This window comes from Pristiophorus japonicus, chromosome 19 (assembly GCF_044704955.1).
Source record: "Pristiophorus japonicus isolate sPriJap1 chromosome 19, sPriJap1.hap1, whole genome shotgun sequence".
Lineage (NCBI taxonomy): Eukaryota > Metazoa > Chordata > Chondrichthyes > Pristiophoridae > Pristiophorus > Pristiophorus japonicus.
The window spans coordinates 94,452,959-94,477,370 of NC_091995.1; the positions used below are offsets into that span (position 1 = coordinate 94,452,959).

General features: G+C 49.7%; 1 protein-coding gene across 2 annotated transcripts in view; it reads right to left on the reverse strand.

The window, feature by feature from the left end:
- The window catches only part of scaf1 (SR-related CTD-associated factor 1), a 56,136-nt gene that overhangs the window by 27,806 nt on the left and 3,918 nt on the right, over window positions 1–24,412 (reverse strand). Inside the window, exons 2-7 of one of the 2 annotated variants that reach the window (XM_070861858.1) lie at window positions 17,776–17,893; window positions 8,965–9,086; window positions 6,483–6,558; window positions 5,833–5,960; window positions 4,446–4,582; window positions 1,799–1,935 (exon numbers count right to left, since the gene is read on the reverse strand). In XM_070861858.1, the coding sequence (XP_070717959.1) occupies window positions 1,799–1,935; window positions 4,446–4,582; window positions 5,833–5,960; window positions 6,483–6,558; window positions 8,965–9,086; window positions 17,776–17,869 (694 nt within the window). In that variant the 5' untranslated portion in view covers window positions 17,870–17,893. The remainder of the gene's footprint in view (window positions 1–1,798; window positions 1,936–4,445; window positions 4,583–5,832; window positions 5,961–6,482; window positions 6,559–8,964; window positions 9,087–17,775; window positions 17,894–24,412) is intronic. The other variant, XM_070861859.1, reaches the window with a different exon arrangement.

Here is a 24,412-nt window from a genome sequence, read left to right on the forward strand (position 1 = left end):
TGCACTGTATGGCTTAACATTAGAGGAGGTGCTTACTTCTGTTATACAATTATAAAACAACAGCTTGTATTTATATATCATCTTTAATGTAGTCCCAAAGTACTTCACAGGAGTATTATGTGATAAAAATTTGACACCGAGCTGCACAAGTAGAAATTAGCGCAGATGCTTGGTCAAAGAGGTAAGTTTTAAGCAGCGTCTTGAAGGAGGGGAGAGAGGCAGAGAGGTTTAGGGAGGGAGTTCCAGAGCTTCGGGCCCAGGCAACAGAAGGCACGGCCACCGATGGTGGAGCGATTATAATCAGGGATGGTCAGGAGGGCAGAATTAGAGGTCGGGTGGTTGTGGGGCAGGAGGAGATTACAGAGATAGGGAGGGGCGAGGGCCATGGAGGGATTTGAAAATAAGAACAAGGATTTTGAAATCGAGGCGTTGCTTAACCGGGAGCCGATGTAGGTCAGCGAGCACAGGGGGCTGATGGGTGAGCAGGACTTGGTGCGAGTGAGGACAGGGGCAGCCAAGTTTTGGATCACCTCGAGTTTACGTAGGCCAGCCAGGAGTACACTGGAATAGTCAAGTCTAGAGGTAACAAAGGCATGGATGAGGGCTTCAGCAGTGGATGAGCTGAGGCAGGGGTGGAGACGGGTGATGTTAGAGGTGGAAGTAGGCGGTCTTAGTTATGCTACAGATATGTGGTCGAAAGTTGATTTCAGGGTCAAGTATGACACCAAGGTTGCGAAGAGTGTGGTTCAGCCTCAAACAGAAGGGGATTACCGCCACCACAGTGACCATTTGCATAGCTGGAGCATGTACTTAAGCAGAGTCCATGTAAACGTTAAGGCACAGAAACTAGAGTGCTTTTTACACGCACTCTGCTGAGCTTATTTATTTACATAGCATGTAAACATAATATTAACAGATTACACTGTGCAATAGTTAAACCCAGGCCCCATCTGCTCTCAGGTGGACGCAAAAGATTCCATGGCACTATTTCGAAGAAGTGTCGGGGTTAGTTATCCCCGGTGTCCTGGGCCAATTTTTATCCCTCAATCAACATCATTTTAAAAAAAAAACAGATGATCTGGTCATTATCACAGTGCTGCTTGTGGAAGCTTGCTGTGTGCAAATTGTCTGCCGCGTTTCCTATCTTACAACAGCGACGACATTTCAAAAAGTGCTTCGTTGGCTGTACAGCGCTTGGGATGTCCGATGGTCGTGAAAGGCGCTATAGAAATGCACATCTTTCTTTAAGTTTCTTAAACGATAAGGGGATAAGGGGTTATGGGGAGCGGGCGGGGAAGTGGAGCTGAGTCCATGATCAGATCAGCCATGATCTTATTGAATGGCGGAGCAGGCTCGAGGGGCCGAATGGCCGACTCCTGCTCCTAACTCTTATGTTCTTAATAGTAAGAGGTGAGTCATGACACAGAGGCGAATCTAGCTTTTCCTTAAAGGCTATAAGTACATGAGGGAGAAAGGAATAGAAGGATATGGTGATGGGGTGAGATGGAGAGGCTGGTGTGGAGCATAAACCCCGGCACCAGTTGGACCGAATGGCCTGCGACTGTGCTGTGAATTGTGTGAGGTGCAGCTCTGAACAACTCGTCCTGCCCATATACAGTGGAGTGAGTGATTCACTCAACGCCCAACAGCTACATTCACGCCTCGCTAGCCAGTGACTGGTGTAAGGCACCTTTACAGCTCTACCCGAAAAACGATAGTGCACCACCTCAGAGTAACACAACCTGATTACTTCAGGGGGGAGGGAAAGAGTGGAGAGGAAGGAGGAACATTTCCCCACCTGACTTTTTGTATCTCCAGGCCCGATCTTTCTTCAAAGCAAACCCCGGGTGACGGACGACGCGGATGCCAAGGCTGGAGAGGCCGCCCTCCTGCAGGTCGGTCACTGCCTCGGTGTTTTCCGGCTCCAACCTGCCACTGGGAGACACACACCGACACTGGACGTTAAACACAACGCACTGAACCCCGACTGGAGCTGACACCCTCCCCGCCCCAACCGCGCAGAAACAAGTGCCGCCAACCCAACGAATCGAATTCGCCCGCAGACAAGGCGCTCGCCTTTTCCAAATGGTGGCACGGATTGAGGCATCGCCCAACGCAGAGCTGGGCCAGAGGCTGAACATAAGAACATAAGAAATAGGAGCAGGAGTCGGCCATCTGGCCCCTCGAGCCTGCTCCGCCATTCAGTAAGATCATGGCTGATCGGATCCTGGCTCCCCATAACCCTCGACTCGATTATTGTTCAAAAATCTGTCTATCTCCACCTTCAATATACTCAATGACCCAGCCTCCACAGCTCTCTGGGGCAGAGAATTCCACAGATTCACCACCCTCTGAGAAGAAATTCCTTATCTCCGTCTTAAACAGGTGACCCCTTATTCTGAAAGTTCTAAATTCCCCCACGAGTGGAAACATCCTCTCTGCATCTACCCTGTCACGTTGAAGGTTGTTACATAGAAACAGGAGGAGGCCATTCAGCCCCTCGAGCCTGTTCCACCATTCAATTAGATTGTGGCTGATCTGTATCTTAACTCCATCTAGCTGCCTTGGTTCCGTAACACTCAATACTCTTGTTTAACAACAATGGATCTGTCCAAGTTTTGACATTTTTAATTGACCCCCAGATTTTTGCGGTGGGGGGATTGGGGGGGAAGTTCTAGATTTCCACTACCCTTTGTGCTTCCTGATTTCATCCCCGAACGGCCTGGCTCTAATTTTAAGGTTATTTCCCCTTGTTCTGCACTCCCCCTACCCAATCAACTCCTTTAACCATCTGTATTGTTAGTGACATTTTCCCATTTCTCACACCAGCCAATCCAAAGGTCTTTGAGTGAAATAGACAGTCTCTGTGCTGAAGAGCAGTTTTTGTGTTCAAATTCCTCCATGGCCTCAGCCCTCCCAATCTCTGTAACCTCTTCCAGCCCTACACCCCTCCCTATCTCTGTAACCCCCTCCCCTCCAGCCCTACACCCCTCCCTATCTCTGTAACCTCCTCCAGCCCTGCAACCCTCCGAGATCTCTGCGCTCCTCCAATTCTGGCCTCTTGCGTATCCCCAATTTCCATCTCTCCACCATTGGCGACCTGCCTTCAGCTGCCTGGACCCTAAGCTCTGGAATTTCCCCCCTTGCCATCTCACTCCTCTTCCTTAAAAAGCCGCTTAAAATCCCACCTCCATCTGTCCGAATACCTTATGTGGTTCAGTGTCAAATTTTGTTTGATAACGCTCCTTGAAGCGCCTTGGGACATTTTATTACGTTAAAAGTGCTATATAAATACAAGTTGTTGTTGTGGGGTCATGCCCATTAGGAACTGGATCGAGGCCAAACTTATTTACATTGCAATGAAAGGCCAATAGCTAACGCACAGCACCGACCAGGTCCCAGAAATGATAGGTCAGTACCTGCACCAGCTAGACAGAAAGAAATAATCCCTCCCTCTATTTGGGACTTCACTGGCCAGCAAGGTTCCTCCAGAGTATCTGCCGTGGCTCAGTGGGCAGCACTCTCGCCTTGGAGTCAGGAGGTTGTGGGTTCAAGTTCCCACTCCAGAGACTTGAGCACAAAATCAACCCTGACACTCCCGGTGCAGTGCTGAGGGAGTGCTTCTCTCTTTCATGATATAGGTTGAGGGATATCAGAATTGGCAGCTGTGTCTTTGGGAAGAGACGTTAAACCGAGTTGGCCCTCCCGGGGGGACGTGAAAGATCCCGTGGCCACTAGGCAGCTGAGGACACAGCTGCCAATACTGATATCCCTCAATCATGAAAGAGAGAAGATCTGGTCATTTATCATATTGCTGTTTGTGGGAGTTTGCTGTTCCCTGTTTCAAACAAAACTGGCTGCCGTGTTTCCTACAATACAACAGCGACTGCACTTCAGAAAGGGCTTCATCGGCTGTAAAACGCTTTGGGATGTCTTGAAATTGTGAAAGGCGCTATACAAACACAAGTTCTTTCTTTCCTCTTTAAAAGACTTACATTTATATAGCGCCTTTCACGACCACCGGACGTCTCAAAGCGCTTTACAGCCAAAGAGGTACTTTTTGGAGTGTGCTCACTGTTGTAATGTGGGGAACGCGGCAGCCAATTTGTGCACAGCAAGCTCCCACACACAGCAATGTGATAATGACCCAGATAATCTGTTTTTTTATGTTATGTTGATTGAGGGATAGATATTGGCCCCCGACCTGCGAGAGAACAGTTCCGCAGGTCGGGCTATAAAAGAGTTGGAGCGGCAGGCCCTGGAACATCGTGCCCCGCCCCCCCCCCCCGACCTGCGAGAACTCCCCTGCTCTTCTGCGAAATAGTGCCGTGGGGTCTTGTGCGTCCACTTGAGAGTAGCGGGACAAGATTGCGTGAGGGAGGGAGCGGGCGATCAGGCAGCAGCACGGAACTTAACAGTAGAGACAGAACATTTTTTATCCTTACAAATATGAGGCCCCCAGATCGGCAAGGTGCTGGGGCTCTGGATTCAGCCGTGCTCGGAGGGTAGCTCCGTATGTGGACCCAATGTGTTGCAGCGCACTGGTGAGGTGGGTCAGCAAGACAGATACCACTTCCTTCTCCTTCAAAAGGAAAACAAAACACATTAAAGAGCACAGGAGGTCAATCCATGGAACGAGCTCACTGGACAGTGGAAGCATTCAAGCACAAGTGAGATAGATTTCCTTCGGGGAATAACATTTTGGGATCCAGTATCTGAGTCATTTGAGATGTGATGTGTGGCAAGTGTCGTATATCAGAAATAGGAGCAGGAGTCGGCCATTCGGCCCCTCGAGCCTGCTCCGCCATTCAATAAGATCATGGCTGATCTCCAGCTTCAACTCCCTGGGGCATGGCGAGACCACACCTGGAGTACTGTGCACAGTTCCGGTCTCCTTACCTAAGGAAGGATATAGATGCCATAGAGGGAGTGCAAAGAAAGTTCACCAGACTGATTCCTGGGATGGGGGGGATTGTCCTATGAGGAGAGATTGAGCAGACGAGGCCGATATTCTCTAGAGTTTAGAAGAATGAGAGGTGATCTCATTGAAACATACAACATTCTTACAGGGCTCGACAGGGTAGATGCAGGGAGGGTGTTTCCCCCCGGGCTGGGGAGTCTAGAACCAGGGGTCACACAGTCTCAGGACAAGGGGTTGGCCACTTAGGACTGAGATGAGGAGAAACTTCTTCACTCAGAGGGTGGTGAATCTTTGGAATTCTCTGCCCCAGAGGGCTGTGGAGGCTCAGTTGTTGAGTATATTCAAGACAGAGATCGATAGATTGTTGGATATTAAGGGAATCGAGGGATATGGGGATTGGGCGGGAAAGTGGAGTTGAGGTCAATGATCAGCCGTGATTTTATTAAATGGCAGAGCAGGCTCGAGGGGCCGAATGGCCGACTCCTGCTTCTAATTTTTATACTCTTTATGTAACTCCATTTTCCCGCCCGATCCCCATATCACTTGATTCCAAAAATCTATCGATCTCTGCCTTGAATAGCACAGCCCTCTGGGTAGAGAATTCCAAAGATGCGTGTTTGGGAGGAACAGGGGACTGTGGACCTCTGGTTTCCTCAAAGTTCTCCCTCACTGGGGGTTTTCCTCGCCTCGTGTCCGGGTCTGCTGTAGTCTCATTGACGGAGATCGAGCACTGTGATTGGCCAACAACGCCATTATCGTTGGATCGTGTGACGGCCAGGATGGGGGCAAGGTGAACTAGACGGACCTGGGTCTATTTACGTGCAGCTAACCCTATGTGCCGAGGCGGTGACGTGAGAAGTGGATTCGACCAACTCTAACTAATCATCAGGTGGTCAGTTCTGAAATCTTACCGGGTTGCCATTTCCAGCTGTACCATGAAGACTGGCCACTGCAATCTCTGGAGAGCTCCCCGTGATGGCATTTGATCCCACTGGTGTGCACGCCTTCCTTCTTCTCATCTGTTTCTGCTTCCTGGAGTCTGTGGAGGGGGAGGAAGGGCCACAAATAGAATCAGAGTCATACAGCACAGAAAGAGGCCATTCAGCCCACTGTGTCTGTGCTGGCTCTTTGAAAGAGCTACCGGTTAGTCCCAGTTCTCCACCCCGCTCCCCCAACCCCTTCCTCCACCACACTCTTTTCCCATAGCTTGGCATTTTTTCCTTTTTAAAATATAGAGATTCAATTCAACCCCATTTGTCCAACCTTTCCACGAGCAACGTCATAGGAGATCCAGCAAAGTGGCATTGCAGTAGCCAACGTTCTCGCCAACTCGCGCTGCTGTGCAGTCCCTCACAGGCCGCTCATCGGCTTTTAAAACGGGTGATTCCACTCATGCACGGAAATTTGAATGGGCCGCAGAGTCATTTAAATGGACCGCGCATGAAGTAAAAGATTAGAGGGAACATTGAGAATAACCCCCCCCCGCAAGCCGATCGTGGGTGGGAATTTTCCCGGCACTAGTGCTCATTTGCGTGATTTGAAAAGTGAGAGTGACACGTACCTCGCTGACATGTCTTCCCGCAGTCGGTCAGCTGTCGAGTGGCCACATTCATACCTCGTAAGTGCTGCAGGGCGTTCTGGGGAATAAATCAGAGTTTTCGGTGAGCGCTGACTGCACAACCCAGCAGACGACATTCTGCCACACTGTGTGTGTGTGTGTGTGTGTGTGTGTGTGTACACGTGTGTTAGTTGTGGCTCAATGGCAGCACTCTCGCTTCCGACCCGCTCCGTGACACACAGCCTTATAGGATTAGTTACTTCAAACTATGGCAACGCTACCGTGATTGATATCTTTGCCCCTGTAAGTGGGGTTTGCTACTGTGATTGGCGGGGGGGGGGGACAATAGGTCAGCACATGCAGCGAATGTTTGTGGCGGAGGTGTGGCAAGAGATCGTGGCGGAGGTGCGGCAAATGCGGGTACGGGGCCCAGAAGAGGCGAGGGCTCAGGGGCAGCACGGGCCAGCCCACACTGCGATGTGTGCGCGCGCACTCGGTCTGTGCAGCAGAGCAGGTCTCCAGTCGCCCTGGTTTACCCTTGCCACTCGATAAAGGCCGAGCCCGTGTGGTGGCTGATGTGCAACGGTCACCACACGGCAAAAAAATCCACGCACAGGCACCTTCCACCCCTTCAATTGGAGTTCAGCACTGAAATATCGGGTCCTTCATTGAAGCATCTGTGAACCCATATGGAAGCAAGTCATCCTCGTTCGAGGGACCACCTATGATGATGATAACCTGTGGAACTCTCTACCGCAGAGAGTTGTTGAGGCCAGTTCGTTAGATATATTCAAGAGGGAGTTAGATGTGGCCCTTACGGCTAAGGGGATCAAGGGGTATGGAGAGAAAGCAGGAAAGGGGTACTGAGGTGAATGATCAGCCATGATCTTATTGAATGGTGGTGCAAGCTTGAAGGGCCGAATGGCCTGCTCCTGCACCTATTTTCTATGATGATGATACAAGATATGTTAGTTACTGACTATACGGTCAGGTGTCAGCTGTGGCTTAGTGGGTAGCACTCACCCGAGTCAGAAAGTTGAGGGTTCAAGTCCAATTATAGAGACTTGAGCTCAAAATCTAGTGGATGAGAAAACCGCTATGGCACTATTCCGAAGAAGAGTTCTCTGTGTCCTGGGTGTTAATTTATCCCTCAATTTACAGCTAACACAGATTATCTGGCCATTATCACATTGCTGTGTGTAGGAGCTTGCTGTGCGCAAATTGGCTGCCGCGTTTCCCACATTACAACAGTGACTACACTTCAAAAGATACTGCCACTTCTCTTCCAGGTATACCCATCTTGAAGAAGTTCTGCTCTTCCCTCAGACAGGATTTCCTTTTACCTTGTTACAGATGCTGCCTGACCTGCTGAGATTTCCAGCGTTTTCAATTTTTATTTCAAAAAATACTTAATTGGCCGTAAAGTGTATTGGGCCGTCACGAGGGGGAGCAGGTTCCACAAACAGCAGTGTGATAATGACCAGATAGGCTGTTTCAGTGATGTTAATTGGGGGATAAATATTGGCCGGGACACTGGGGGGAGGGGGAGGCAGTGGGAGGACCTCCCAAGCTGCTTTTTTGAAATACAGGCAACTCTCGATTATCCGGGTCCCTCGGGGATTGGGCTATGCCGGGTAAACGATTTCTCCGTTGGAGAGAGTTGCCATTATAAAGTTAAAACTTCAATGAATAAATACTGTGCAATCAGCTACAAACAGTATGGACATTACCAGCATGCATGCAGGTGATCTCGAGGAGGAGATTTTCTCATAGAAACTAGGTGCAGGAGTAGGCCATTCGGCCCTTCGAGCCTGCACCACCATTCAATGAGATCATGGCTGATCATTCCCTCAGTATCCCTTTCCTGCTTTCTCTCCATACCCCTTAATCCCTTTAGCCATAAGGGCCACATTTAACTCCCTCCTGAATATATCCAATGAACTGGCCTCAACAACTCTCTGTGGTAGAGAATTACACAGATTAACAACTCTGAGTGAAGAAATTTCTCCGCATCTCAGTCCTAAATGGCTTAACCCCTTATCCTTAAGACTGTGTCCCCTGGTTCTGGACTTCCCCAACATCGGGAACATTCTTCCTCAGGGTTCCGGAGCGCGATGCCTTCCCGGGCCGAAAGAACTCCGACGTCAGCGGCGGCCGCGAGAGACAGCGGCTGCAGCAGCGCGCACACACATGGAATTTTAAATGCCGTTACAATGGTTTCCCGTTGCATCCGTGTGCAGATAATCGAGAGTTGCCTGTAGTGTCATAGCGGCTGAGTCAAACTTTATCTCCGCCTGGGCTGCGAATGGATAAGCACGCGCAAACCAGAGAGCGAATCTTAGAGCTGCGGTTCGCTGGCGCAGCGTAGACTGATCGACTGCGGGAGACCCTTCCCTCACCCCTCACCCCTCACACACCCCCCCCCCCCCCCCCCCGAGATCTGTCCCCGCCCCAGCCACATGACATATACGGCGCTCGATGTTACCTTCACTTGCTGTGCGCACGGCGAGATGCTGCAGTTAGCCTGCGTCGAAGCGTTGCACTCGGCCCGTTTGCCGTGCACACTCCGCCCCAGTGGCTGGAGGATCAGCCGGACCTGGTCAGCACCTGCAACACATGGAAACAAAGCCCTGGGTTAAAATAGTAGGGCCCGACGTGGCCAATAATCAACTATGAAAACAGACCTCCCCTATTCTTCATCTTCATTCAGAGCAGTCAACGATTTAAAGTAATTAGAGGGAATTTGAGGGGCAACCCCCCCATTCGACGTACAGCACTCCCCCCAAGATTGGGGGGAGTCACTGGTCATGCCATCAGGAGTGGGTGCTCTGACTGATAATTAAATTTCCCGCTCTTTCCTCATCCCTCCCTAAGCAGCGCGTGCAGAGGGGAGCCTTACTGAGATCTAACGCAGAGCTCCTGGAGGGTATTTTTTCCATTTCAAATTGATCAGAATCCTTTGCTGGATCTTTTTAAGGCCTGCCTCGTGTAACTGGCTTTCCCGCGTACATCTCCATGAACCTTTCTCAGTCCCTTTATCTTGGAGTGGATAGGACGGACCTGTTTCCCTTAGCAGAGGGATCAACAACCAGGGGGGCATAGATTTAAAATAATTGGTAGGTTTAGATTTGAGGGGAAATTTCTTCACCCAGAGGGTGGTGGGGGTCTGGAACTCACTGCCTGAAAGGGTGGTAGAGGCAGAAACCCTCACCACATTTAAAAAATACCTGGATGTGCACCTGAAGTGCCGTAACCTGCAGGGCTACGGACCGAGAGCTGGAAAGTGGGATTAGGCCGGGTAGCTCTTTGTTGGCCGGCGCGGACACGATGGGCCGAATGGCCTCCTTCCGTGCTGTAAACTTTTATCATTCTAAGGAGAAACTGGTGGTAAGCGGAGGAAGATAGTTCAAGCAAAAACGGTTTGGGACAATTTTTTCAAGAGGTTGAAGGTTAGAAAAGATATGTTAGATTAGGTGGAAGCAGTGGGAAAAAGGGGAAAAGTCAGGTGTTAAAAGTAGTATAAGAGGGAATATTACTTGGAATGTACAGCCCAGAAACAGGCCACTGGGCCCCACCGCTCCGTGTCGGTGTTTATGCTCCACACCAGCCCCCTCCCATCCTTCTCCATCTCACCCCATCACCAGATCCTTCTACTCCTTTGTATCCCATGTGTTTATCCAGCTTCTCTATAAATGCATTTGCGCTATTCGCTTCAATTACAACCTTGTGGCAGCGAGTTCCACATTCCAACCACTCTTTGGGTAAAGAGGTTTCTCCTGAATTCCCCATTGGATTTATAGGTGACTGTCTTATATTGATGGCCCCTAGTCTGGACTTCCCCATAAATAGAAACATCTTCTCTACATCCATCCTATTGAATCCGATGATAATCTTAAAGGCCTCTGTTATGTCACCTTGGCTGCCCGTGCTGGCAAACACCTATGCCGCGAATACGTAGTCTCCAGAGAATACAACCGCTATACCAGCAAAGACATGCCGACCTGAACAACCTACCGCCAACCCGTCTCAAATCTAGGCGGCCATTTTGGACCGTCGCCAAAGCCCCTCAGCGATCTCCCCTCAGCCTCGGTGACCGATGGAAGAACTGCGACATACGGAATGGATTCCTTATCGAGGAGCCCACAGCACATCCCGAAGGATCAAACCTTCCTCGCAAACAGTGGACAACCATCGACCGCCTCAGAACCGGTCACGGTCGGTGCTGCCACCTTCTCCATCGGTGGAAGATTAAAGCCTCCCCACCACGCGACTGTGGAGCTCCGGGTTAGACCCTGGAGAACATCACTGAGCACTGCCCTCTGAGGGAATCACAGGCAGCCCACAGGATATCCTCGCTGTTACACCGGAAGCTTTAGAAACATAGAAAATAGGTGCAGGAGGAGGTCATTCGGCCCTTTGAGCCTGCATCACCATTCAATATGATCATGGCTGATCATACAGCTTCAATACCCCATTCCTGCTTTCTCTCCATAACCCTTGATCCCTTTAGCCGTAAGGGCCACATCCAACTCCCTTTTGAATATATCTAACGAACTGGCCTCAACAACTTTCTGTGGTAGAGAATTCCACAGGTTCACAACTCTGAGTGAAGAAGTTTAGCCTGGATATATTACTTAGATATTGACACAAGAACATAAGAAATAGGAGCAGGAGTTGGCCATTTGGCCCCTCGAGCCTGCTCCGCCATTCAATAAGATCATGGCTGATCTAATCTTGGGCTCAGCTCCACTTCCCTGCCCGCTCCCCATAACCCTCAACTCCTCTATCATTCAAAAATCTTTCTATCGCCGCCTTAAATATATTCAATGACCCAGCCTCCACAGCTCTCTGGGGCAGAGAATTTCACAGATTTACAACCCTCAGAAGAAATTCCTCCCCATCTCAGTTTCAAACAGGCAGCCTCTTATTCTGAGACTATGCCCCCTAGTTCTAGCTTTCCCATGTGGAAATATCCTCTCTGCATCCACCTTGTCGAGCCCCCTCATTATCTTATATGATTCAATAAGAACACCTCTCATTCTTCTAAACTCCAATGTGTATAGGCCCAACCTACCTTTATAAGTCAACCCCCTCATCTCCAGAATTAAACTAGTGAACCTTCTCTGAATTGCCTCCAAAGGAACAATATCCCTCCTTAAATACGGCGACCAAAACTGTATGCAGTACTCTAGGTGTGGCCTCACCAATACCCTGTACAGCTGTAGCAGGACTTCTCTGCTTTTATACTCTATCCCCCTTGCCTTCCTGATTACTTGCTGCATACTAATTGTTTGTGTTTCATGCACAAGGATCCCCAGGTCCCTCTGTACTGCAGCGCTTTGCAATTTTTCTCCATTTAAATTATAATTTGCTTTTCTATTTTTTCTGCCAAAGTGGATAACCTCACATTTTCCCACATTATACTCCATCTGCCAAATTTTTGCCCACTCACTGAGCCTGCAGATTGACATTTGCTTTGCTACTACCAAGAACAAAAGAAATAGGAGCAGGAGTCGGCCATTCGGCCCCTCGAGCCTGCTCCACCATTCAATAAGATCATGGCTGATCTGATCTTGGCCTCAACTCCACTTCACTGCCCGCTCCCCATAATCCTTGACTCCCCTATAGTTCAAACATCTGTCCATCTCCACCTTAAATATATTCAATGACCCAGCCTCCACAGCTCTCTGGGGCAGAGAATTCCACAGGTTCACGACCGTCAGAGAAGAAATTCCTTCTCATCTCCATTTTAAATGGGCGGCCCTTTATTCTGAAACTATGTCCTCTAGTTCTAGATTCCCCCACGAGGGGAAACATCCTCTCTGCATCTACCCTGTCAGGCCCCCTCAGAATGTTATATCTTTCAATAAGATCACCTCTCATTCTTCTAAAGTCCAATGAGTATAGGCCCAACCTGCTCAACCTTTCTCGCCTTGGCTTCTTCGGCAGCACCTCCCAAACCTGCAACCTCTACCGCCGAGAAGGACAAGGGCAGCAGGCGCATGGGAACACCACCACCTCCACGTTCCCCTCCCAGTCACACACCATCCCGACTTGGAAATATATCGGCCGTTCCTTTCATCGTCGCTGGGTCACAATCCTGGAACTCCCTCCCTAACAGCACTGTGGGAGCACCTTCACCACACGGACTGCAGCGGTTCAAGGTGGCGGCTCACCACCACCTTCTCAAGGGGCAATAGGGATGGGCAATAAATGCCGGCCTTGCCAGCGATGCCCACATCCTGTGAATTAATGAATTACAGAGGAGTGAGGATGGAACAGTTCCTGGAGGCTAGCTCATGCAGCTCACAGCAGCTGTCTCACAAAACACCATTAACAGATGCCTCATACTAGGCTCCTGGTCTGCTCTCTCAGCCTTGCAATCAGATTGAAGGGACGGGAGACAAAGTAAGCACAGTTCAAATGGGATTACACAGCAAGAGGCTCGTTGGCACGATCGGAGTTTTTAAAAAAAGCCTTTTTAGTGGGCTCAATAAGGCAAGAGACGTTAATGCTGGGCAAAACAACACTTTCAGCACCCCAGGTCCTTGTTAGCATGGTTAGATGCCCTCTACTCTACCCCAACTTCAGAGGACTGCTCCAGAACAGTGTGGCAGGTCTCGATATCAACTCACTGGTCCGCCAGTGAAGCACCGTGGGATATTTTACCACATTAAGGGCACTATACAAATACAAGTTATTGCGGTTTTTCCGAGTGTGACTGACTTTTCTATCGAGACCCCGAGGTGAGGCTTATAGGACAGAACAGAACCGAACCAACTACTTGTATCTCTAAATCACCTTTAACATCGTAAAACATCCCAAGGCGCTTCCATAGGAGCGATTATCGAATAGAATTTGACACCGAGCCACAAGGAGATATTAGGTCAGAGAGGTAGGTTTCAAGGAGCATCTTAAAAGGGAGAGAGAAGGTAGGTTTCAAGGAGCATCTTAAAAGAGAGAGAGAGAGAGAGAGAGAGAGAGAGAGAGAGAAAAAGAGAGAGAGAGAAAGAGAGAGAGAGAGAGAGAGAGAGAAAGAAAGAGAGAGAGAGAGAGAGAGAGAGAGAGAGGCGGAGAGGTTTAGGGAGGAAATTCCGGAGCTTGGGGCCCAAGCAGCTGAAGGCACGGCCACCAATGGTGGAGCGATTCAAATCAGTGGATGCTCAAGAGGCCAGAATTGGAAGAGGGCTGGGATAGGAGGGTTGTTGGAGGGCCGGCGGAGATTGCAGAGGTAGGGAGGGGGCGAGGCCATGGAGGGATTTGAAAAGAAGGATGAGAAATTTAGAATCGAGGTGTTGGGTTAACTGGGAGCCAACGTAGGTCAGATTGTAAAAGTCAGTGGAGGGAAAATTGCGGTCGGAGGCTGCCTTTGGACAAACGCCTCCGACCCAAAATATTTTAATGAAAATACCTGTTGGTCAGAGGCACCTTCGGTTGCGGTTGGGGAGAGGACGTCCCTGTACTTACGGAAATGCTGGAGTCACGTGGGCCTAGACCACCAAACACACTGCACTATTCTCGTTGATAAAAATGGGAACTCTGTTTGCGCGAGTTCCCATTACTATCAATGAGAAAACCCTCCTAAAACACCCAAACACAGCATCATAAATAAAAAAAAACATCTCATATTTAAAATTAATTGAAATGAAATATTTTAGAAGAAAAAATTGGCGGGGGGGGGGGAATTTTTTTTAATGTGTTTTAATAGGGTTAAAAATAAGCTTACCTCAATTGACAGGGTTTTAAACGTTAAAATGAATGATTAAATTTAATTTTTCTATGTTTTAAAAGTGTTACACTGGTAAAAGCTATGTGCCTGTGTTTACCAGGGGTAAAAGTTTGAAGGACATTCACTGGGCATGAGTTGGGCAAATAGCCCAAGCTCTCCGGTGCGGATGTCCTTCCCCCGGGGATGAAGAGAATCTGTCAAGAGAAATCTTGACAGATCGGAAAAGCCGTTTTTTTGTGGCACATTGCGGCCCGAAAACAGACTTTTGCGAAGCCGGCATTTTTGGCCCACCGAGTCATTACAGCACAGGAGGAGGCCATTCAGCCCATCGAGTCCATGCCGTCTCCCTGGAGCAATCCAGTCAGTCCCATTCCCCCGCTCTATCCCCGTAGCCCTGCAAGTTTATTTCCCTCAAGGGCCTATCCATTTTCCTTTTGAAATCATTGATCGTCTCCACTTCATTACCATTCGCTGCGTAAAAAAGCTCTTCCTCACATCCGCAGTGCTCCCTCAGCACTGCCCCTCCGACAGTGCGGCGCTCCCTCAGTTCCGCCCCTCCGACAGTGCGGCGCTCCCTCAGCGCTGCCCCTCCGACAGTGCGGCGCTCCCTCAGCGCTGCCCCTCCGACAGTGCGGCACTTCCTCAGCGCTGCCCCTCCGACAGTGCGGCGCTCCCTCAGCGCTGCCCCTCCGACAGTGCGGCGCTCCCTCAGCGCTGCCCCTCCGACAGTGCGGCGCTCCCTCAGCGCTGTACAGGAAGTGCCAGCCTAGATTTGTGTGCTCAAATCCGTGGAGTGGGACTTGTACCCACAACCTTCTGACTCAGAGGCGAGCATGCTGCCCACTAAGCCACGGCTGACACTGTGGAGTCTATGTGAAAGGCACTATTAAAATGCAAGTCTTTCTTTCATACATGACTATATGGAGCCATGGCAAGTCCCAGTGATGTTGTGCTGCACACAATGTATGGCTAGCGGACATGATTCTTGCCTCTTTCCTAAGCAAGGCACCAGTCTGGTTTATGCTTATTTTCAGTGTGTTCTTGCTAAGCAAGAATCCTGCAGGTTCTGCCATGCCCATCAGCAAGTGACGAGCAGGAGCCCTTGTAGTACACATTGAGAGAGGCAACTTGTGCTGGCTTTCTCCTCTGTCTGCTTTGGGTTCCGTCCAGTAATAGATCTGGGGAGCTGTTGTGTATGAGCTAATCCTTGAGCTGCGCGCCAAGAATCTCAAGGAAATAGGAACCCGATAACATTGAGGGTTTTCGGCCCTTACTTCCACCTCTCCTGAAAATACAATTCCACGGGAGACGGTGCGTCGCCCCTGGTGAGCCCAGGCTTGTCCTCAGCTGGAGTGGGGACTTGAACCCATAACCTTCTGACTCTGAGGCGACAGTGCTACTGACTGAGCCACTGGCTGACGCTATAAAAACATGAGCTTCGCGAAAGCAAAACCGATGAAGAAGAGGAGGTGGGTTCTCCAGTCTGGCCAGCGAGGCCAAGAAGGACCAATGGTGGAGCCAAAGGAGGTGGCAGCAGTTGGTTGGACTGGTGAGAGGCGGGTGCCAGCTTAAGGAGCGTTTTGTGCTATGGGCCAACGCCTACTGGAAACTGGATCACAAGAACATAAGAAATAGGAGCAGGAGTCGGCCATTTGGCTCCTCGAGCCTGCTCCGCCATTTAATAAGATTATGGCCGATCTGATCATGGACTCAGCTCCACTTCCCCGCCCGTTCCCCATAACCCATTACTCCCTTATCGCTCAAAAATCTGTCTATCTCTGCCTTAAATATATTCAAAAGGTGGGCAGAGGAAACGTTACAAGGACACCCTCAAAGCCTCCTTGATAAAGTGCAACATCCCCACTGACACCTGGGAGTCCCTGGCCACAGACCGCCCAAAGTGGAGGAAGTGCATCCGGGAGGGTGCTGAGCACCTCGGGTCTCGTCGCCGAGAGCATGCAGAAACCAAGCGCAGACAGCGGAAGGAGCGTGCGGCAAACCAGTCCCACCCACCCTTTCCTTCAACCCACTGTCTGTCCCACCTGTGACAGGGATTGAGGTTCTCGTATTGGACTGTTCAGCCGCCTAAGGACTCAGTTTAAGAGTGGATGCAAGTCTTCCTCGATTCCAAGGGATTGCCTATGATGATGATGAAATATATTCAATGACCAGCCTCCACAGCTCTCTGGGGCAGAGAATTCTACAGATTTACAACACTCAAGAAATTCTTCCTCATCTCAGTTTTAAATGGGCGACCCTTTATTCTGAGACTATGTCCCCTAGTTTTGGTTTCCCCTGTGAGTGGAAATATCCTCTGTGCATCCACCTTGTCGAGCCCCCTCATTATATGTTTCAGTAAGATCGCCTCTCATTCTTCTGAACTCCAATGTGAATAGGCCCAACTTATCCTCAGAAGTCAAGATCAAGAGGACCCAACACATTTCACTCAAGAAACTGGCAGCCAACAAACTCAGGAGATTCCATCCCATCCCATCGGTCTGGCCCGGATTTCGACCCAGGCCCAACAAACGTCCAAATTACTCCAGGCACCAGTCACTGTGCCGTACCAATAAGACACACACTGACCATCCAGTGACCAAACACCGACCACCATGGGGTCCAAAACCAGTACGGCACAACCACCATGGAATATTTCGCTACTGGCCTGCCCGATAGAGAAAAAAAACTTTACTCTCTCTAAATTCGGGGCAGGAATACCAGCCAACGTTCCTTAGGTTAGAAAGGACTTTTTCCACGCAAAGGGCAACGGCAATCTGGAACTCTATCCTATCCTATCCTACCTGCCCCCCCCCCCCCCAAAAAAAAAAGGTGTTGAGGCTGGAGGGGTTCAATTGAAAATTTCACAACTGAGGTTGGTAAGATTTTTGTTGGGCAAGGGTATTAAGCATTATGGAACCAAGGTGGGTAGATGGGAGTTAAGGTACAGATCAGCCACAATCTGATTGAATGGTGGGACAGGCTCGAGGGGCTGAAAGGACTACCCCTATGTCCTCATCCTCCCCATCCATGGGCAACTAGCTTGCTGATACCAATACATTTCAGACTCCTTTCCCTCCCACACCCCCTCGATCTTATGTATTTTTTCTCTGATTTCCGTGGCAGCTGGTAATTATCCCGCCATTCACACCCTATCTAGACTCATCTTTTTCTAACTTCTGCCATTACCAGCTCAAGTCGGCCCATCATCCCTTTGGTCTCAAATCTCTCCTGCCTTCCACCCTATCACAGACCTTCCCTCCCCTCCCCCTTTTCAGTGCTCCTTAAGAATCTGTTCATGGCGAACATTCGTCGGTTCTGACGACGGGTCACTGACCCGAAACGCTAACCCTGTTTTCTCTCTCCACAGATGCTGCCTGACCCGCTGAGGTTTCCAGCATTTTCTGCTGTTATCGCTGACACTAATTGTCTAAACCCCAGGCGCGCGAGGAATTCCCCACTCAGATAAGCTGCCGGGGGGGGGGGGGGTGGGGAATAACCGTTTTGGGCGGAATTAGCACCTCCAGGAGGGCTGGGCAGGAATCAAATGAAGAGATTGCTTTGCGGTACCTCTGTCCCGGTGCGATTCAGCGCACTGATCCAATCCCGACTCATCCCCCGGGGTCTCATTCTGCTCCGGATCCTGGTTTTCATCATCTTCCATAATTCCGGATCAGGAGAGGAACCGCTACAGAAACGAGACAACTGGTAAGTAAGCGGCTGGAAAGGATGAAGTGCTGATTAATAAGGACAAGAAAGAGTGCTGTACAGTGTCACCTAAAAAAGTATTATTCTGCTGCTAAGGACCGGCCAGGGCTCGGATCAATCACAGTTTCATTGCTGTTTGGAATCGGCAGATTGGAAAATTCAGACTGCAGCTCAGCACTTGAAGAATTATTTGCACCCCACCATCGGTGGCCGTGCCTTCAGCTGTCCCAAGCTCTGGAATTCCCTCCCTAAACCTCTCCACCTCTCCCTCCTCCTTCAAACCGACCTCTTTGACCAAGCTTTTGGCCGCCTGTCCTAATATCTCCTTATGCGGCTCAGAGTCACATTTTGTTTGGTAAACGTTCCCGTGAAGCACCTTGGCATATTTTGCTACGTTAAAGTTGGTGCTGCTAACGTTTAAAAAAAAAGCATGATTATCAGACCTCCATTGGCATTGCTCATGAGACAGAGGATATGCTAAAATTGTGACATCTAAAGTGTGACGGCAAATTGTAACAGGAAGTGCGATGCTTAAAAGTAAGAGCACACTATACCCAAGATTCTAATGCATCACTGAGATCTGGTATATTACATAACATAAGAATTAGGAGCAGGAGTCGGCCATTCGGCCCCTCGAGCCTGCTCCGCCATTCAATGAGATCATGGCTGATCTTCGACCTCAACTCCACTTTCCTGCCAGATCCCCATGTCTCTCGATTCCCCTAGAGTGCAAAAGTCTATCGATCTCAGCCTTGAATATACTCAAAGACTGAGCCTCCACAGCCCTCTGGGGCAGAGAATTCCAAAGATTCACAACCCTCTGTGAAGAAATTTCTCATCTCAGTCCCAAATGGCCGACCCCTTATCCTGAGACTGTGACCCCTGGTTCTAGACACTCCAGCCCGGGGGAAACATCCTCCTTGCATCTACCCTGTCAAGCCCCCTCTCCACTGGAGGGGAAAAAGAGATAGTAGAAGTTTATTGTACTGAGGCGCTAACATGTTTTTTGTGTTTTACTGAGAATTTGATGCCTCAAATGGCTCCCACCCCTCATCACCACCGGTCCCTCACCCTGTTGTTCAATAGCTCAAGCTGCTCTCTCCACACTCAATCCAATTTTACGTGGACAGAAATCGCAAAAAAGCTGTACTGCTGGTTCTTTTGCATTATTCAGTCATGGGAAAATTTCACTCAGCGGTCATGCTCTTCACTGAAATCCTGCAGCAACATTGTTTACCCATCGATAAATGGGGAGGGGGGGGGAGCAAGCAGTTATACTTGGAATCACAGAAAGTTACAGCACAGAAGGAGGCCATTTCGGCCCATCGTGTCCGCGCCGGCCGACAAAGAGCTACCCAGCCTAATCCCACTTTCCAGCTCCCGGTCCATAATCTCAGCCATGATCCCACTGAATGGCGGGGCAGGCTCAAGGGGCCAAATGGCCTACTCCTGCTCCTAATTCTTATAACATGATGCGGCACTTCAGGTGCACATCCAAGTACTTTTTAAATGTGGTGAGGGTTTCTGCCTCTACCACCCTTTCAGGCAGTGAGTTCCAGACCCCCACCACCCTCTGGGTGAAGAAATTTCCCCTCAAATCCCCTCTAAACCTCCTACCAATTACTTTAAAGTTACGCCCCCTGGTTGTTGACCCCTCTGTTAAGGGAAATAGGTCCGTCCTATCCACTCCAAGATAAAGGTACTGAGAAACGTTCATGGAGATGTATGCGGTAAAGAACTTTATGCAAAACCAGTTACATGAGGCAAGCCTTAAAAAGATCCCACAAAAGATTCTGGTCAATTTGAAATGAAATAAAAACTCTAAGTAGTTCTGCATTAGATCTCAGTAGGGCTCCCGCTGCACCTGCTGCTTATGGAGGGGTGAGAAAAGGAGGGAAACATTTAATATCAGTCAGAGCACCCACTCCTGATGGCGTGCCCAGTGACCCCTCCTCTCCGCGCCCCCCCCCCCTCCCCCCTCCCACCTTGGTAAAAGCGCCATGCTTGGGCTGGGGCGGTTGTCCTACGAGGAGAGATTGAGCAGACTAGGCCTATATTCTCTGGAGTTTAGAAGAATGAGGTGATCTCATTGAAACATACAAAATCCTTACAAGCTTGACAGGGTAGATGCAGGGAGGGTGTTTCCCCCGGGCTGGGGAGTCTAGAACCAGGGGTCACAGTCTCAGGATAAGGGGTTGGCCATTGAGGACTGAGATGAGGAGGAATTTCTTCACTCAGAGGGTGGTGAATCTTTGGAATTCTCTGCCCCAGAGGGCTGTGGAGGCTCAGTCCTTGAGTATATTCAAGGCCGAGATTGATAAGATTTTTGGATATTAAGGGAATCAAGGGATTTGGGGACAGTGCAGGAAAGTGGAGTTGAGGTCGAAGATCAGCCGTGATCTCATTGAATGGCGGAGCAAGCTCGAGGGGCCGAATGGCCGACTCCTGCTCCTAATTCTTAGAACGTGATCGGGCCGCGTCTGTGATGCCGTCAGCAGTGGAATAAACCGCCAACACTCGGTGTCTGGGTCCACACCGGCAGGAATGGTCACTTGGGTGAGGTGCCACAGAACCACAGCTCATTACCAGCCAAGACCCAGCAACATGCAATGGGTCAAGTCGACTTGAAAGGGCACACACTTTGAGAAATTGGAACAATCTGGCTGGTTAGGGGCTGAGAGACATCACTTGGTTGCGGCGAAGGCACTCAATTTAGTTGATTATGGTTGGACGATGAATTCACTCTCTTCTTCTGTTTATCTTGAGAAAACCCAACATCACCTTGCTTTTACATGGCACCTTTGATGTAGCAAAACATCCCAAGGTGCTTCACAGGAGCTTTATCATTTGATTCCGAGCCGCATAAGGAGATATGAGGGCACATGACCAAAAGGTTGGTCAAAGGTTTTAAGGAGTGTCTTATAGGAGAGAGGCGGCGAGGTTTAGGGAGAGAGTTCCAGAGCTTGGGTCCCAGGCAACTGAAAGCATGGCCACCAATGGTGGAGTGATTAAGATCGGGGATACTCAAGTGGACAGAACTGGAGGAGCGCAGAGATCTCGGGGGGTGGGGGTTGTGGGGCTGGAGGAGGTTATAGAGATAGGGAGGGGGAAGGGCCATGGATGAATTTGAAAACAAGGGTGGGAATTTTAAAATTGAGACGTTGCTTAACCAAGACCCATAGTGCAGAACACCATCAAAGGTTGGGAGGAGCAGGAGAAAAGATGGGGGTGAATCAGGAAGAAGAGTTTTTGGAGAAGCCTGTTGGTTTTTGGCAGTAGGGAAAACTGAAGGGGGAGGGAAAGGGCCCCAGGGTCCAGAGTTTTTATGGAAGAATGAGTTAGCGAGTTGGAGATAGTACAACGAGTCTCCATTTCAAACCTCAATCGCTGCGATGATTAGAAAGAAAGCTTCTTTATTTTATGTACAAGGCACTCTGTCTATATTCTCTGGGTTACGAGAACAGCAGATTTGATCACCGTCTCGGCCAACAGTGCCTTAGAAAGGAGTCAATCTTCTCCCCTCCTCTGCTGAAGGCAGTTGGAGGGTAAAGAAAGAAAGACTTGCATTTATATTGCGCCTTTCACGACCACCAGACATCTCAAAGTGCTTTACGGCTAATGAAGTACTTTTGGAGTGTAGTCACTGTTGTAATGTGGGAAACGCGGCAGCCAATTTGCGCACAGCAAGCTCCCACAAACAGCAATGTGATAATGACCCAGATAATCTGTTTTACTGCTGTTGATTGAAGGATAAATATTGGCCACAGCACACCGGGGAGAACTCCCCTGCTCCTCTTGGAAATAGTGCACTGGGATCTTTTACGTCCACCTTGGAGGGCAGACGAGGCCTCGGTTTAACCAACATCTCATCCGAAAGACGGCACCTCTGACAGTGCGGCGCTCCCTCAGCATTGCACTGAAGTGTCGGCCTAGGTTTTTGTGCTCAAGTCCCTGGAGTGAGACTTGGACCCACAACCTTCTGACTCAAGAGGCGAGAGTGCTGCCCCACTGAGCCACGGCTGACACTGGGCGTCAGTTATATAGTTCAATAGCTGCCGTCTGCCCCACTGGTCGTCTAGCCCGAGTATCTTTTTATTTTACTGATGAGCCAGGATCAGAGGGGTCCACACTGCATCCCCCGCAGCGACATGCTGACAAGCTCTCCAATCAGGCCCGCGATGCTCAGGCAACTCAGTCCAATTTGTGCTGATGTATCTGACTCGCTGGTTGGTCGCTGTTCGAATTTGGTGGGACTGGATGTTTGGGAAGGGCCATTCTTAGCACCATTGCTCAACTGGTGAACAGATCCTAAATGAGAACATCAAGATCATTAGTATCAGCAACCTGAAAGGAGGATTACATTTTATATGAGAGAGAAAAAAAAAAGACTTGACTCGATTTCATAATTCTCATCCTTGTTTTCAAATCCCTCCGTGGCCCTCGTCCCTCCCTATCTCTGTAATTGCCTCCAGCTCCAGCCCCGCCAGTGTATAATCGCTCCACCATCGGTGGCCGTGTCTTCTGTTGCCTGGGCCCCAAGCTCTGGAACTCCCTTCCTAAACCTCTCTACCTCCCTCTCCTCCTTCAAGACGCTCCTTAAAACCGACCTCTCTGACCAAGCTTTTGGTCACCTGCCCTAATTTCTCCTCATGTGGCTCGGTGTCAAATTTTTAAATCGTATAACATCCGCGTGAAGCGCCCTGGGACATTAAAGGCGCTATATAAACGCAAGTTGTTGTTATATAGCTCCTTTCACAAACTCAGGATATCCCAAAGTGCTTCACAACCAATGAAATACTTCTACACTGTTGTAACTGGCCAATCGCGGCCTTTCTCCAACGATCAACTAACTCAGCACAGACTAGCTGGGTGGGGGAAGAGAGATCAAACGCTGGAACCTCTTGGTTTGTGCAGCTAGACCAAAGACATTTTTTCTCTGGCTCTGCAGGTTGCTTGGGTTGTTCATTGGAATATTTGTTCCAAAATCCTGGTAAAACCAGACATTCCTGGTTGGTGAGGGACAGGCTGCCTCTAATTGCATGGCAAATGATCTGCCACCATTTGATGAGTTTGGGCCGTTCCCAGACTTGTGCCTCCAAACTACAGACACTGTCGCTCCTCCACCCTCACAGATTCCCTTCCCTGGCATGGGAACAGGAGGAGGCCATTCATCCCCCGAGCCTGTTCAGCCATGATCTGATTGAATGGTGGATCTGCGACCTAACTCCACACACCTGACTTTGCCCCATATCCCTTCATACCTTTGGTTAACAAAAATCTACCAATCTCAGATTTAAAATGAATTGATGGCGCATCAATTGCTGTTTGCAGAAGAAAGTTCCAAATTTCTACCGCCCTGTGTGTGTCGAAGTGTTTCCTAATTTCACTCCTGAAAGGTCTGGCTCTAATGTTTAGACTCTGCCCCTAGTCCTAGGCTCCCCAACCAGCGGGAATAGTCTCTCTCTATCTATTCTCTCTGTTCGCTTAATATCCTGCACATTGAGAACAACATGGGGTTTTAGGACAATCCACCAGCTTTCAAGGTCAACCAGCCCACAAATGACCAGATTTATTCAATTTAATTTCAGAATTTGCCAGGGCAAGGTTTGAACTCTCAATTTCCAGGTTGCTAGTCCAGTTTCATAACCATTACAGTACAGGTTGGACCTCTCCGGTCCGGCACCCTCGGGACCTGACCGATGCCAGAACAGAGAATTTTCCGAACCACGGGAGGTCACGCTTACCAGTAACGCTCGACGGCGCCCGGGCTCCGGTGTGCGCGCATGCTGGCAGCCTGTGGGCTGCTCCCTCAGCCAATCGCCGCACACACTCACTGACTGACAGCCGCTCCGGCCAATCGCTGCACACACTCACTGACTGACAGCCACTCCAGCCAATCAAAACTTTAAAAAAATAAACCTTCCTCTCCCTCACGCCCAACTAATGCCGAACCACGGATGTTTCCGGACCAGAGAGGTCCTTCCTATACCGTTAGACACACTCCCACTTCCAATCGCTGTCCAGTGAACCCGACTGGAAAGGGTGCGTATCGGAAGAAGACAGGATTGGGCTGGCCATCCGATATTCATAGAACAGCACAGCAGGAGGGCATTCGACCCATCGAGTCTGTGCCGGCTCTTTTGAAGAGCATTCCAGTTAGTCTCCATTTCATCTTTCATCACATCCCAGCAATTTTTTCCACCTTCAAGTATTTATCCAATTCCTCTTTTGAAGGCTACTATTGAATCTGTTCCCATCATCCTAACAGGCAGCACGCTCCAAATCCTAACCACTGTGCAGCGTGACATGTGAAAAATGGCGAGTTGGGAGGTGACCTGCGAGAGAAAGAAACAATCCTGCTGATCGCCCGGTGAGCAGTGCAGCCTCCCATCAGCTAACAACACAGCAACATAGAAACATAAACATAGAAAATAGGTGCAGGAGTAGGCCATGCGGCCCTTCGAGCCTGCACCGCCATTCAATAAGATCCTGGCTGATA